This window comes from Amblyraja radiata, chromosome 7, assembly GCF_010909765.2.
Source record: "Amblyraja radiata isolate CabotCenter1 chromosome 7, sAmbRad1.1.pri, whole genome shotgun sequence".
NCBI lineage: Eukaryota > Metazoa > Chordata > Chondrichthyes > Rajiformes > Rajidae > Amblyraja > Amblyraja radiata.
The window spans coordinates 16,898,254-16,911,250 of NC_045962.1; the positions used below are offsets into that span (position 1 = coordinate 16,898,254).

Here is a 12,997-nt window from a genome sequence, read left to right on the forward strand (position 1 = left end):
GTGACGAAAGGCTTTTCGACCACCCTGTCTACCTGTGATGCCACTTTTAAAGAACTGTGTCCCTGCACTCCCAGGTTCCTCTCCCCCGAGGCCTGCCATTCACTGTCTAGGTCATGCCTAAGTTAGAAATCTTAAATGCAACACCCCAAATTTCTCTGTATCAGGGCTGCCAACTCTCACGCTTTGAGCGTGAGACTCACGCCCTCAAGCAAACTCTCACGCCCTCACGCTCATCAGAAATTTCTCACGCTCAGTGGTGAGAAATTTTGTGATCAGCGAAAATTTCAATACTCAGATAAATGCATGGTCCGCGCATGTCGGAGAGCAGGGACAGCGGGAGGGATGGGAGCAGAACCAGCGGCCGGAACAGATGCGGGGAGCCGGGACGGACGAGTGTTTGCCGGACCCGGCGTGTCGCTCGCTGCAGCTCTGGCCATGGAGCACTCCGGACAGTGCATGTCCCAGGCGTCTGAGGCGTCGGAAGCGTTGCGCCGCTGCCGCGAGAGTCTCTGTGCCGAAGGGACAGACTCTCAAAGGGAGGTGGAGAGAGAGAGGGGAAGGAGACAGGGAGACAGTGGGGGGAGAGAGATGGGGGTGAGGGGAGAGACAGAGGGGGAGTGAATGGAGAGAGAGAAGAGGGAGAGGGGGGGGAGAGAGGGGGAGGAAGTGAGAGAGAGGGGGTGGAGAGGGAGGAGAGGGTAGGAGAGAATGGGAGAGAGAAGGGGAAGAGAGAGGGGTGGTAAAAGAGAGAGGGGAAGAGGGGGAAAGAGAGAAACGGAGGAAAGAGAGAGATACGGGGGCAAAGAAAAAGAGATAGAGAGGGGAGAGAGGGCAAGGGGAAGAGTGAGGTAGGAGGGAGAAATGGGGAAGAGGAGGAGAGAGGGGGAAGAGAGAGAGGTGAGAGGAGAGACAGAGAGAGAGGGGAAAGAGAGAGGGGAGAGTGTGTGGAGAGGGAGAGAGAGGGGGAGATAGAGAGGGAGGGAGAAAGAGGTTGGGGAAGTGAGGGGAAGAGAGAGGAGAGAGAGAGGGGGGAGAGAGAAGAGGGGGAGAGAGAGAAGAAAGAGAGTTGGAGAGAGAGAGGGGAAGAGAGAGTTAGGGGAAAGAGAGGGGAGAGATAGGGGAGAGGGGAGAGAGAGAGGAGAGAGGGGACAAGAGAGAGGGGAAAGAGTAAGGTGGGTGGGAGAGAGGGGGGAAAGAGAGGGGCGAGAGGGGGGAAAGAGAGGGGGGAAGAGAGAGAGAGAAGAGAGGGAAGGGGAGAGAGTGAGAGGGGCAGACAGGGGAGAGAGAGGGGTGAGAGGAGTGACAGAGAGAGAGAGAGGAGAGAGAGAGAGCGGAAGAGAGGGGGGAGAGAGAGTCTCTGTGTCGAATTTGCCCAGGTGACCGGCATGGATCAGGCTGCGGCTCGGTGCATCCTGGAGGACAACCAGTGGCTGCTGGAAGTAAGTGCCAAGCACTGGGTAGAAACGGTGGAAGGTAGTGGACTTCAAATGGGGGTGGTTGGATAAAGCATCCTGCTTGCCTGCTAGATTTTCACTTACTGTAACTGCTTGAAAAATGTTCCCGATGTTGGGGGCGTTCAGAACCATGGGTCACAGTTTAAGAATAAAGGGGGGGGGGGGGCAGTTAAGACTGAGATGAGGACAAACTTTCTTCACATAGAGAGTTGTGAATCTGTGGAATTCTTTGCCACAGAAGGCAGTGCAGGCCAATTCACTGGATGTTTTCAAGAGAGATTTACATTTAGTTCTTGGGGCTCACGACATCAAGGGATATGGGGAAAAAACAGGAAAGGTACTGATTTTAGATGAATAGCCATGATCATATTGAATGGCAGTGCTGGCTCGAAGGGCCAAATGGCCTATTCCTGCACCTATTTTCTATGTTTCTATGCTTGGGTATATGGCAATAAAACTCGATCACTTGATTTTGAAGTATTCATGCATGGTGGAGGTATAATGTAGAGTGTTACAGTGTGAAAACAGGCCCTTCGGCGCAACTTGCCCACACCCGCCAACATGTCCCAGCTACGCTACCTGCTTTTGGTCCATACCTCCAAACCTGTCCTATCCATGTATCAGTCTAACTTTTTCTTAAATGTTGGGATGGTCCCTGCCTCAACTACCTCCTCTGGCAGCTTGTTCCATACACCCATCACCCTTTGTGTGGATAAAGTTACCCCTTAAAAAGTTACCTCTTAAAAATACTTCATACAAAAAACATTGAAATCATACTTCTACAGTGCACTAAAACATGATTTTAATACAACATCAAATTTCAAAATGTTCCTACCCTTCTTCCACACCCTCTCCCCACTCGGTTGCTCCACTCCCTCACCGGGTACCCCCAAGGCCAGTGATCAGTGATCGCAACGCTCCAATCCAATTTAAAGCATATATATTGCATTCAAGTGTAAGTTATAAGACTCGCTACAGTATGCACCATACGCGATGCTCCCTCGGGCATGGTCTCTCACAAATTTCTCACTCCCAACTCTCACCCAATGTTGGCAGCCCTGCTGTATTAAATTTAATCAACCATTCCTCAGCTCACCTGCTCAAATAATCAAGATCCTACTGCAATTTTTGACAACCATCTTCTCTGTCTCTCTGTTAATCCTGGCTAAATTGGAGCAGCCATGGCATTAAAATTAAGTAAGGGCTAATGTGCTGCTAGGCCACTTTGGTCAAGTTAAATGTGCCTCTGCAGAACTAAGACAAGCTGCTGAATGGTGCCAGCATGTCTGTGGCCCAGATAAGCACTGCAGAGAAAGAATGGGACCTCTGCCAATGAAGGTCCAATGGGACCTCTGCCAATAAGTCTTACAATGAAGTGCAAAATGCATAGATCTAATTGGATCAATGCAAACCAGGTATACATATTGTAAATAATGTTGCAAAGCCTTATTGTGCTAGTTGTTGATTGGTTGGTTGATTGGTTGAAATGTTAAAGGGGCTGTCCCACTTGGGTGACCTAATCTCCGAGTTTAGAAGAGTGTCTTCAACCTTCAAACTCGCAGCATGGTCGACATATGGACCTAGGCGGTCCTATGAGGTCGCTGAGTAAAATTTGGTCAGCATGGGTCTTTTTAACTCATAGTGCAGTGTATTGGGGTCGCTATTTAGTTACAGGCAGTCGACGGCAGCCGTAGGCAATCTCCTTTGCTGACCGGGCATTTTGATTGGCTCATTGGAGTTTTGTGGACCAAGGAAGACCTACCGGTAGGTAACATGCCCACTAAACTTTTTAAAACTTCTTAAGAGCATCTCCACTCCTTCCCCCCCCCCCCCCCCCCCCCCCCCCCCCCCCCCCCCCTCCCCCTCTCTCCCCCTCCCCCTCCGTGCTCTCTAAAGGACTTACCGTTACTGTGCAGCCGTTTTACCTTCTTCTTCTTCGCGGGTGTGAATTTTAGACAGCGCTCCCCCGCTTTCCCTGGCCCCCATCTTCGCGATGTGTTGTGTGTGTGTGTGTGTGTGCATGGTCAGTCGATTCAGCTCGCGGTTTCAACACAGTCGATCTAGCTCGAGGCTTTCCAGGCGAGTGCCCTCGAGCTTGAAGGTCGAAGACACTCTTCTGGACTCGCGGATTAGGTCGCGCAAGTGGGACAGCTCCTTAAGTCTTGTCTGGGTTATCTGAATCCCAAGGCACATGTTGCATTATTCATCTATGTTGGCTTCCTTCTAGAAGTTCCTCTCGAAAACAATGTATTAGTTACTATGTTATTGGGTTAGGAAACTGTCACTCATGTACTGTTGTAATCGATATGTGTTATTGGACTGTACAGAGGACACCCCCATGTGGTTCGGCCCCTCAGGGACCTATAAAAGGCAACCCCGATTTGGTCGATCTTCTGGAAGAACGCTTAGGACTGTGTGACCTTTTGGAGTGTTTCTGCTTGCACAAGGCTAGAAGGACTTGGCTAGCAGATACACGGATCGAACCCGCAGTGGTTAGGTATAGAATAGGGAATTTGTGTTGTGTTATCCAAACTAAAGTTTAGTTGCTCAAGTGCTTGATTCAGTATTTTATTGACTGAAACTAGACTGGGGGGAGCTTAGAACGAGCTATTTACAATACCACCCATTTTTGTGTCATCTGAAAACTTGCTAATCGTACGTTCACATTTAAATCATTGATATATTGGACAAACATCAGTTGGCCCAGCAGCAAACCCAGAGGCACACCACTAGTCACAGGCCCACAGCCACTAGTCACAGGCCTGTAGGTTTGTAATAGTATTTCTAAAGTTTTCAAATTTATCAAACATTAATTGTAAGCTTTACCAGAAAATGGAGGTAGGAGTCTGCTCAAAACTGGAATTTTCCTCTCCCTCTTCATTGCAATAAGCAATGGCACAAGGAAGGCGATTAACTTGAGATAGGTGATGTCTCTGTGGATTTGTGCTTTCCTCGTCAGAAACTTCTCCACAAGTTTTTGGTGAAGAATCAATCTCTGCTGTAGTCTCTGGTAATTTACTAGATCAATTTCTTCTTCTGTAAGTCGAACTGCATTACTGAGGATATAATCTGCATCATATGTGAACATATTTTGATGCTGTTTAACACTTATGAGGTAGGGGTTGATTTGAAGTAAAATGTTGTTCACATATTTCATAAATAACTCCATCTCTGAACAGTCATTGGGATCATATGTTGGATCATTATATACCTCACTATAAATTCCTTCAAAATCAGGATCGAATGAGATATCTATCAGACCTATAATACAAAGAATAAATTCTTTATTAGTAGCATTACTTTTCATTATTCATTTAGAACATAGAATTCACACTAAAGAGGTTATTCAGTCATGTGGATTGAGTTTTGGTTCAAAGGATATCAACAATGGTCCCAGATTGAGTTTAGTTGAAGTAAATCTTTTATTTACCTATATTTTCTTGCTTATATTGTGGTTTAATAGTTTACACAACATTTTATAATTATTTTATAAAGATTTCTCGTCTGATATTTAAATGGTATTACCGGATACATAATTCATTTGATCATGCTTTAAGCATAATGTTTATAAACAGTAGCACTTTTCTTATTGTGTTCCAAGCTTAAAAGTGTTGCTCTCATTTTACTGCATGAAACTTCCATCTTCCTCATGGGTTTATAGATGTGCAGGTCCTGAAGGACCGGGTTCAAGGGCTCAGACATATAAATAAACAATAGCTGAAGGGGAAGAGATTCAAGGTCAGATTTATCCAAAGCCCCAAAACGATCAAGTACACCCACAGGCCTTGAAGTATTCCAAAGTATTCTGGTTTAAGAATGGAGAGGTGTTCCGATTGACTTTGTTAGGGAGGTGCAGGGCCATGGATTATGACATCATTCAAAGCACAGGACACGAGCTATGGTAAAAGTACTAGTTTAGTGCAGTTTAGTTCATGCATTATAGATTTAAGAAATCTTTTTCGTCTACATTTATCTGATTAATACTATATATTTCTTCAACTAGGTATAAGTAAAGTATATTAATATTTTTAGAATTTGTGATCCATTATAGGTTGGCATTCCTTAGGTAGGAATGCAAAGAGAATGCTGGAGCAAGCTAAGTTTAAATATGCAACTTTGCTTCAAAGGATATCAACAATGGTCCATTATTTCAAGCAGAAAGAGAGAAAAAATGGGAAACATCTTTTAGTTTAGTTTAGAAATAGAGTATGGAAATGGGCCCTTCGGCCCACTGAATACAAGTCAACATATTCACACTCCTCCAATGCTATTCCACCTTCGCATCACTCTACACACTGGGGCCAATCAACCTACATGCCTACACATCCTTGAGATGTGGGAGGAAACTGAACATCCCTGGGGATACCCGAGGTCACAGGGAGAATGTGCAAATTCCACTCAAAGTCAGGATCAAACCCGGGATTCTGGCACTGCGATGCATCAGCTCTGTCAGCTGCATCACCATGCTGCCCCTAACTGTGAAAATTATAGTTCTGCTTTATTAGTAAAAATGGGATTAGTATGGATGGGTGTAATGGTATGACGCAGAGAGCAGAAGGGCCTGTTTCCATGCTGTACGACTCTGACTTTACCTCTTACAAGGCAGGCCTGGAAAATGAGGATGAAACAACAGACCATGAACAGTGGGAAACAGATCAGCTGGGAGCATCTGAAACAATATTATTAATTGATAATATTCGTTGCACTTTTTGTATTTCTAACAATTCAGCAGATTGTCAAAACAAAAAAAAGTTTTAAAATATTGTCAGCCTCTCTTGGAGGAATGAAGGGAAAGTGAATTTGTTGCTGGAATATTTTCACAGCTGCACAATGGTGAATCTTGCATATGGGACTATTTATGTGAAATGTTAATGGCTTTGCCTGCTAATTTCTTTCTATCATGCTATCTTCACAGGATCTAACAAGTAGAAAAAATCCGAATGCCGATCAGGACATGAAAAAAACCTAGAACATCAGAAGTATATCCTGGCATGGATACAGTGTGCTAAGGCAACAGTCATACATGCAGAACAAAGATGGCATTTTCAGTCAGAACATCACTAATGGAAAGATCTTGTATGTGTATGTAACAAATAAACTTGACGATGTTCTTTAATGTGTTGTAACAGCCAATTCTTAATTAAATGTGGATTTACATTCTGCAGACATGAACAATTATGCTCATTGCATTATAGACACTGTTAAGGGCCTGGTCCACTTGGACGACCTAATCCACGAATTTAGAAGACCCTAGACGAGTTGAAAAAAATGTCAAGGTCGTGTTGACTCGCCGAAGTAAAAGACCTCCTACGATCTCCTACGACTATGTCTACGACCTCCTACGACTACTATGTCTACGACCTCCTACGATTATGTCTACGACCTCCTATGACCCCCCCTCGACCTCAGTCTTCCACACCTAAGACCAACTACGACTAGCTACGAGTGGAAAATGATCACATGATAAAATGCCATGTTTGCATTTTTTTTTCTCGGGCTAATTACCGACCTATGACTACCTGCGACTAGCTACGACTACCATCACGACCTACTACGACCTACCTACGACCTACCTACGAGTAAAAAGTATACATATTTTCCATGCCGACCTTTTCTTTACTCGTGGACATTTTTTATCAGGCTGGAAAAAACGTCGCGACTTACTTGAGGCCACGAGTACGCGGAGACCACTCACGAGCATGAGGAAGAGTTACAAAGACCTTCTATGACCTCGTGGTGACCATGCTGAGAGTATGAGTCAAGGGCAAACTCGGCAGAGGTCGCCAATTAGGTTGTAAAAATGGGACAGGGGCTTTAGGATACTTCAGAGTGGATTACTCAAGTCATCTAATTTTAGCTCATTATGTGGTTAACTTCCCGCTAAAAATCAATGGTAATCCTTTTCTTTCGTCAAGTACTTGTGTAGAATTCATTAATTTGATGGGAAATAAAGTTAAACAAGCTAAGTTCCTGTGGTGTTCATTCATAAAATGCATTGTATTGCAGCTAAATGGCCTGGCAATACTTGGGAGATTAAATTATCAGAAGGCAACACAGCATACAAAGTGATATGGATTTGTTAAGTGAGTGAGAAGCAATGTATTGTCACAATGTAGGGAAATGTGAAATAGGAGATATATCGCAGAATAGACTGATATCACAGAATATTGCTTGGGGAGAGACTCAAGAATGTTTTTCTCCAGAAATATCAAGGTATCCTTATACATGAAGGCCAAAGTCATCAAGTAATTAGGAAGATAAGTGGCATGTTAGTCATTATTGCAAAAGGAATGGAGTATAAAAGAAAAAAAGTATTGCAACATCTTTGGTGAGAACACACCTGGGAGTATTATATAAACTCTCCTTGTTAAGAAGGGATATACTTGCAATTAAGCCAATTCAGAGAAGGTTCAGCAGGAACTGCAGATGCTGGTTTATAAAAAATGGACACAACGTGCTGGACTAATCCAGCGGTTGAGGCAGCATCTCTGGCAGGGTCAGGCAAGGTCTGAAGAAGAGTCCCAGCCTGAAAAGTCGCCTTTCCATGTTCTCCAGAGAAGAAGCCTGACCCACTGAGTTATGCAAGCACTTTGTGTCACTTTTTCCCCCAGAGATGGTTCACTTGGTTGATTCCTAAGGTAAATGAGTTGTCACCTTTACCTTACTAGGAATAATAATATTATTTATATCATTTTACAATATTAAAATTTAACTAATTTAATATCAAAACTTGCTTGAGTGGCTATCAGTATTGCCCATAATTCCCTTACAACCATTGCCATGGTGTAGGTATTTTGTGAAACACGTATTTAAAAAATACAAATTTTATTTATTTGCTTGCAGAATTGTTTTATTCAGATGTGTGTGGCTAAATTGCATGGTTAATTTTGACATTGCATGTTAGGATTTTATTTTTATTGCGCTGTGTAAGATATTAAATGGCTCTATGTACTAATGCATTTAGATATCTTCATATTTTAATGTTGTTGGAGAGGCCTCCAAATTTATATCTGTCCTGGGCCCCAATATACTGTATCTTCTCCTGTTTCTGTGCTTTTCCACAGTAACTTTCTTATGATCATTCTTAGTGTGATTTTTTTTTTAACTTGGTGGTAAATGTGCTATGAACACTGAGTTAGTTCTCAGAGTCCTCAACGCTCCTGCTGCTTCACAAAATCATTTTCCATCACATCTAGCAGACAAAAGAAAACCATTCAGCAATGCTGAATGCCAGCCTATCTGTAAAATGAAAGGCATGTTAACCAAAACATTTCTATATTATTTTAACATGTTGGTAGCACAACTGTTGTATGCATGTATACTTGTATACATCCAAACCAAGGATACAGTATTTCCATATTTACTGCTACCCATTTGTCAGTGTTTGACAAAATATTATATTCAACAATTCTAAATGTTCATTACCTGCTTTAATAAATTCAGTAAGTGTCTTTTCCTCTGCCTTCGGAGTTCCATCAATGCCCATGTTGACATGGGAGCGCCAAATTTCTGAAAATCGCATCCTTTTTTCCTTTGACATGTACGCTCCATGCCAAAGTGCTTTCATTGTGTAGTCCACATTTATCAAAATTTGCCCAGTTAGTGTATCATCGTAAGCAGGGGACAGAAGACAAGAGGAACTGCAATCATGGTTGCCATCAATGTAAATAGAAGGAATTTGATTCATAACATAAATTCCCATCACCAATTCCCTCAAAATCTGTTGGAATTCTTTGTAATTAAATGGAGCATCCTGTACCACTGGAGCTAGAATAACAGCATTGGGATATTTGAAGTCTTTCATTTGGCTTGACAATCCACTGGGCAACTCTACTGGATACTGAAATTCTTCAGTGGGCTGAAGCCAGCTGCAAGTGGCCGTGGCAAGCAATTCCTGTTGATCACTCAAATTATATTTGGAAAGGCTGGTATTCAAATTCATTTGAGCTGCCAAATTCTCTTTTTGAATTTTAATGCTCGCTTTTAATTTAGAGGAAGCCCGATTGCCATGTTTCTGCTTTCTATAAACCTCCTCCTGCAAAAAACATTCAGCTTTAGTAGTAAAACATTTTTAAATAAATTATCAGTGTTCTTTCTGCTCGTAAATTTCCTAAATTATTATTTTTGCTATTTTCTGTAGATTTTTGTAATAGGCCTTTGTGAATAAAAGGTTAAATGTCAAGAAAATGTATTAATTGGCAATTAAAGATAAAGACCATGACCTGGTCAATTCGTCCCTTCCCACCCGAACCACCCCCTCTCCGGACACTTTCCCTTACAACTGCAGGAAATGCTACACTTGTCGCTTTACCTCCCCCCTTGACTCCATTCAAGGACCCAAGCAATCTTTCCAGGTGCGGCAGAGGTTCACCTGCATTGCCCCCAACCTCATCTATTGCATCCGCTGATCTAGATGTCAGCTGCTCTACATCGGTGAGACCAAGCGTAGGCTTGGCGATCGCTTCGCCGAACACCTCCGCTCAGTTCGCAATAACCAACCTGATCTCCCGGTGGCTCAGCACTTCAACTCCCCCTCCCATTCCGAATCCGACCTTTCTGTCCTGGGCCTCCTCCATGGCCAGAGTGAGGCCCACTGTAAATTGCCCAGCCTAATTTCCGGTGTGTAGCCATATTCAACAAATGGAAACTGCTTATGATTGTGATCTCAGATATGTGGAGGATTCAGCAATAATGTTGTGAATAACAAGAAGATGGGTCAACGTTTTCATGCTGCAAATTGACAATGCCTTGCACTTAGATTGCATAATTGCCACTTGCTATGGCATTGCATCGCTAAATGTTGTTTTAAATCCATGAAGGCCAGTTTCTGTTACTTCATTAATGACATGATATAACAGACATAGTTCTAATACATTACTAGTGTGACAATGTTTACTGGCTTCAACTATTCTATGCAAATAAACATGAGCACATCAGAAAAGATGATAAATGGCTCAAGAAAAAATAGAAAGATAAAGACATAGTCGAGAATGAGAAAAAAGAGGTACAGTAATAAGGAGACAATATGAGACACAATGGATCCAGTAATTGAACTTAAATTTAACTTTGTGATCAACTTGACGGTTTCATATTAATTGAATACAAATATTTAAAGGTGTATTATACCAGTCTGGAAGAATAATCCAGAGTTTCCAGTCAACTGTCACTTTATTCCTCCATTCCAACTCTGCTCTATTCTGTCTTTAACATTCTTCCATTGAAGACATCCATAACTAAGTAATTTTGGGTATGTTTGCCCTCATTTCACAGATGCAGTGGTATCTCCCTGTTTATTTTATTTTCTCTATCCCTCGATAACAAGTTTTTCACATGATTGTTACCTATATAAATTAGTCTTGCATGCTCTCTGAGACATTTTCTCTGTTGTCCCCACACCTCCCCAACTCTGCAATTTAACACACTTGGTTTTTTTTTCCTTTCAAGTTCTGATTAGTGCTTATCTTCTCACTCCTACTGCTTGGCTTGCAGTGTGCTTCTAACATTCTGGTTCTTGTAGTATTTAATGTTCCTCAACTATAACTAAATTCTACAAATAACTTGAAAAACTACAAATTCTGCATTTGAAATAACAACTATGTACAGAGAAATTAAATGTGGCTCTTTGTTAAACTTTGTCAGCTAATTAGATCTATGGTTATTACTACGAAAAAAAATCCTGAACAGAATAAAGAAGCTAATTGCTCAAACTGCACAGTGTCATATTCAAATCTTAGACTTGTTACAGCACAGGAAGCTGTATGGCCCATCCAGTCTATGCTAGCATAGTTCATAAATATTGTTTTTTTTAACATTGTAGCAAAATACATACCATTGTAGCTCATAAAAATGGCACTTCAATAGATAGCTTCTTGGGAGTTGATAATGAAACTTACTTTGTTATGCATGCATTAAGAGTCAATCTGTCAAGATAGATCAATTAGTAAGGTGTAACAACACTCACGTCATAAAATTATAGGTGTATTAATATGCAGATAAAACAAAATATATTTGCTCATTCACAGTTCTGATTAACTTTAAGAACAAGAACCAAAGCCCTTACTGAGTGTTAACTAAATTTGCGCTATTGGTTAAATGCTGTTGAGGTTGGCAATGTGTTCCTGTGACTGATAGATTTCACTCAAAGCTAAGGTCCTGGTAAGTTTGGCAGAGTATTGCTAAGCTTAGTAGAACACCTATGCGGATGGAGAAGCCCTGAAGTTAGGCGAATCCTAGTGTAGCAGATGCAATAATGTTGACAACAGTAACTGAAAAGGGTTAAAGTTTGTAGCATCAATAAAGGACAGAGGATTTCTGCTGAGGTTAATAATGTTACTGAGGGGAACACAACTGCTGAGAATTATCTTGTTATTGAAGCTGATGGAGCAATACTGAGGCTGATAAAGAATTGGAGGTTTGTAAATTCTTGATGATACTGTTAGAAATGTAAAGGCATGTAAAATATTAGTAGAGACTGCCAGAAAATATAGGAAACTAAAACGTGGAGTTCTGTTGAAGGTAAAATGTTATTGAAAATGGCAAATTGGTACTGATGTTGCTAGTTAAGAATCTGCAACTGTCACTAAAATGGATAGAGTTGGAACATTGATAGAATTATTCCAAGGTTAGCAGAATATTCCTCTGCAGAGAGATTGTTAGATGTAGTGGACCAAAATATGTAGACTGCCATTTAAGTTGGTATGCTGTTTACTGAGTAAAACAGACTGTCTTTGCAGCTGACAGACCACCAATGAAGTTGTTAGACTGCCTTTGAGGTTTGGAAACTGTAATTAAAGTTAGTTGGGTTAAACTACGTGACTATTATTAAAAAGCCTCAATTATACTGATGAAAGTGACAGACTGTGGCTGAAGTTGGACGATTGCCACTGAGGGAAGGGAGGATAGAGGCAGGCAGTTACTGGAGGAATGAGAGAGGTCTATCTTAGTTACTGGTGCAATGAGAGGACTATCTTAGATACTGGAGCAGTTAGAGAGGACTATCTTATTTACTGGAGCAATGAGAGAGGACTATCTTATTTATTGGAGCAATGAGAGGTCTATCTTAGTTACCGGAGCAATGAGAGAGGTTGATCTTAGTTACTGGAGCATTGAGAGAGGACGATCGTAGTTATTGGAGGAATATCTTAGCACGAGCAATGAGAGGGGTCTATCTTGGCTACTGGAGGAATGGGAGAGGTCTATCTTAGATACTGGAGCAATGAGAGAAGTCTATTTTAGTTACTGGAGGAAAGAGAAAATCTATCTTAGTTACTGGCGCAATGAGAGGATTATCTTAGATACTAGAGCAATTAGAGAGGACTATCTTAGTTACTGGAGCAATGAGAGAGGACTATCTTGGTTATTGAAGCAAAGAGAGGTCTATCTTAGTTACCGGAGCAATGAGAGAAGTCTATCTTAGTTACAGGAGCAATGAGAGAGGAATATCGTAGTTACTGGAGGAATAAGGGAGGATTATTTTAGCACTGGAGCAATGAGAGAGTATCTTAGTTGCTGGAACAAGATAGACTATCTTAGTTACTGGAGGA

The 12,997-nt window shown here is 41.8% G+C and overlaps 1 protein-coding gene across 1 annotated transcript in view; it reads right to left on the minus strand.

Moving 5' to 3' along the window:
* The window catches only part of ankar (ankyrin and armadillo repeat containing), a 99,583-nt gene extending 86,603 nt beyond the window's left edge, over positions 1–12,980 (minus strand). Inside the window, exons 1-3 of the mRNA XM_033023465.1 lie at positions 11,284–12,980; positions 8,880–9,489; positions 4,281–4,715 (exon numbers count right to left, since the gene is read on the minus strand). Of these exons, the coding sequence (XP_032879356.1) occupies positions 4,281–4,715; positions 8,880–9,489; positions 11,284–11,286 (1,048 nt within the window). The 5' untranslated portion in view covers positions 11,287–12,980. The remainder of the gene's footprint in view (positions 1–4,280; positions 4,716–8,879; positions 9,490–11,283) is intronic.
* Between the last annotated feature and the right edge of the window lie 17 nt (positions 12,981–12,997).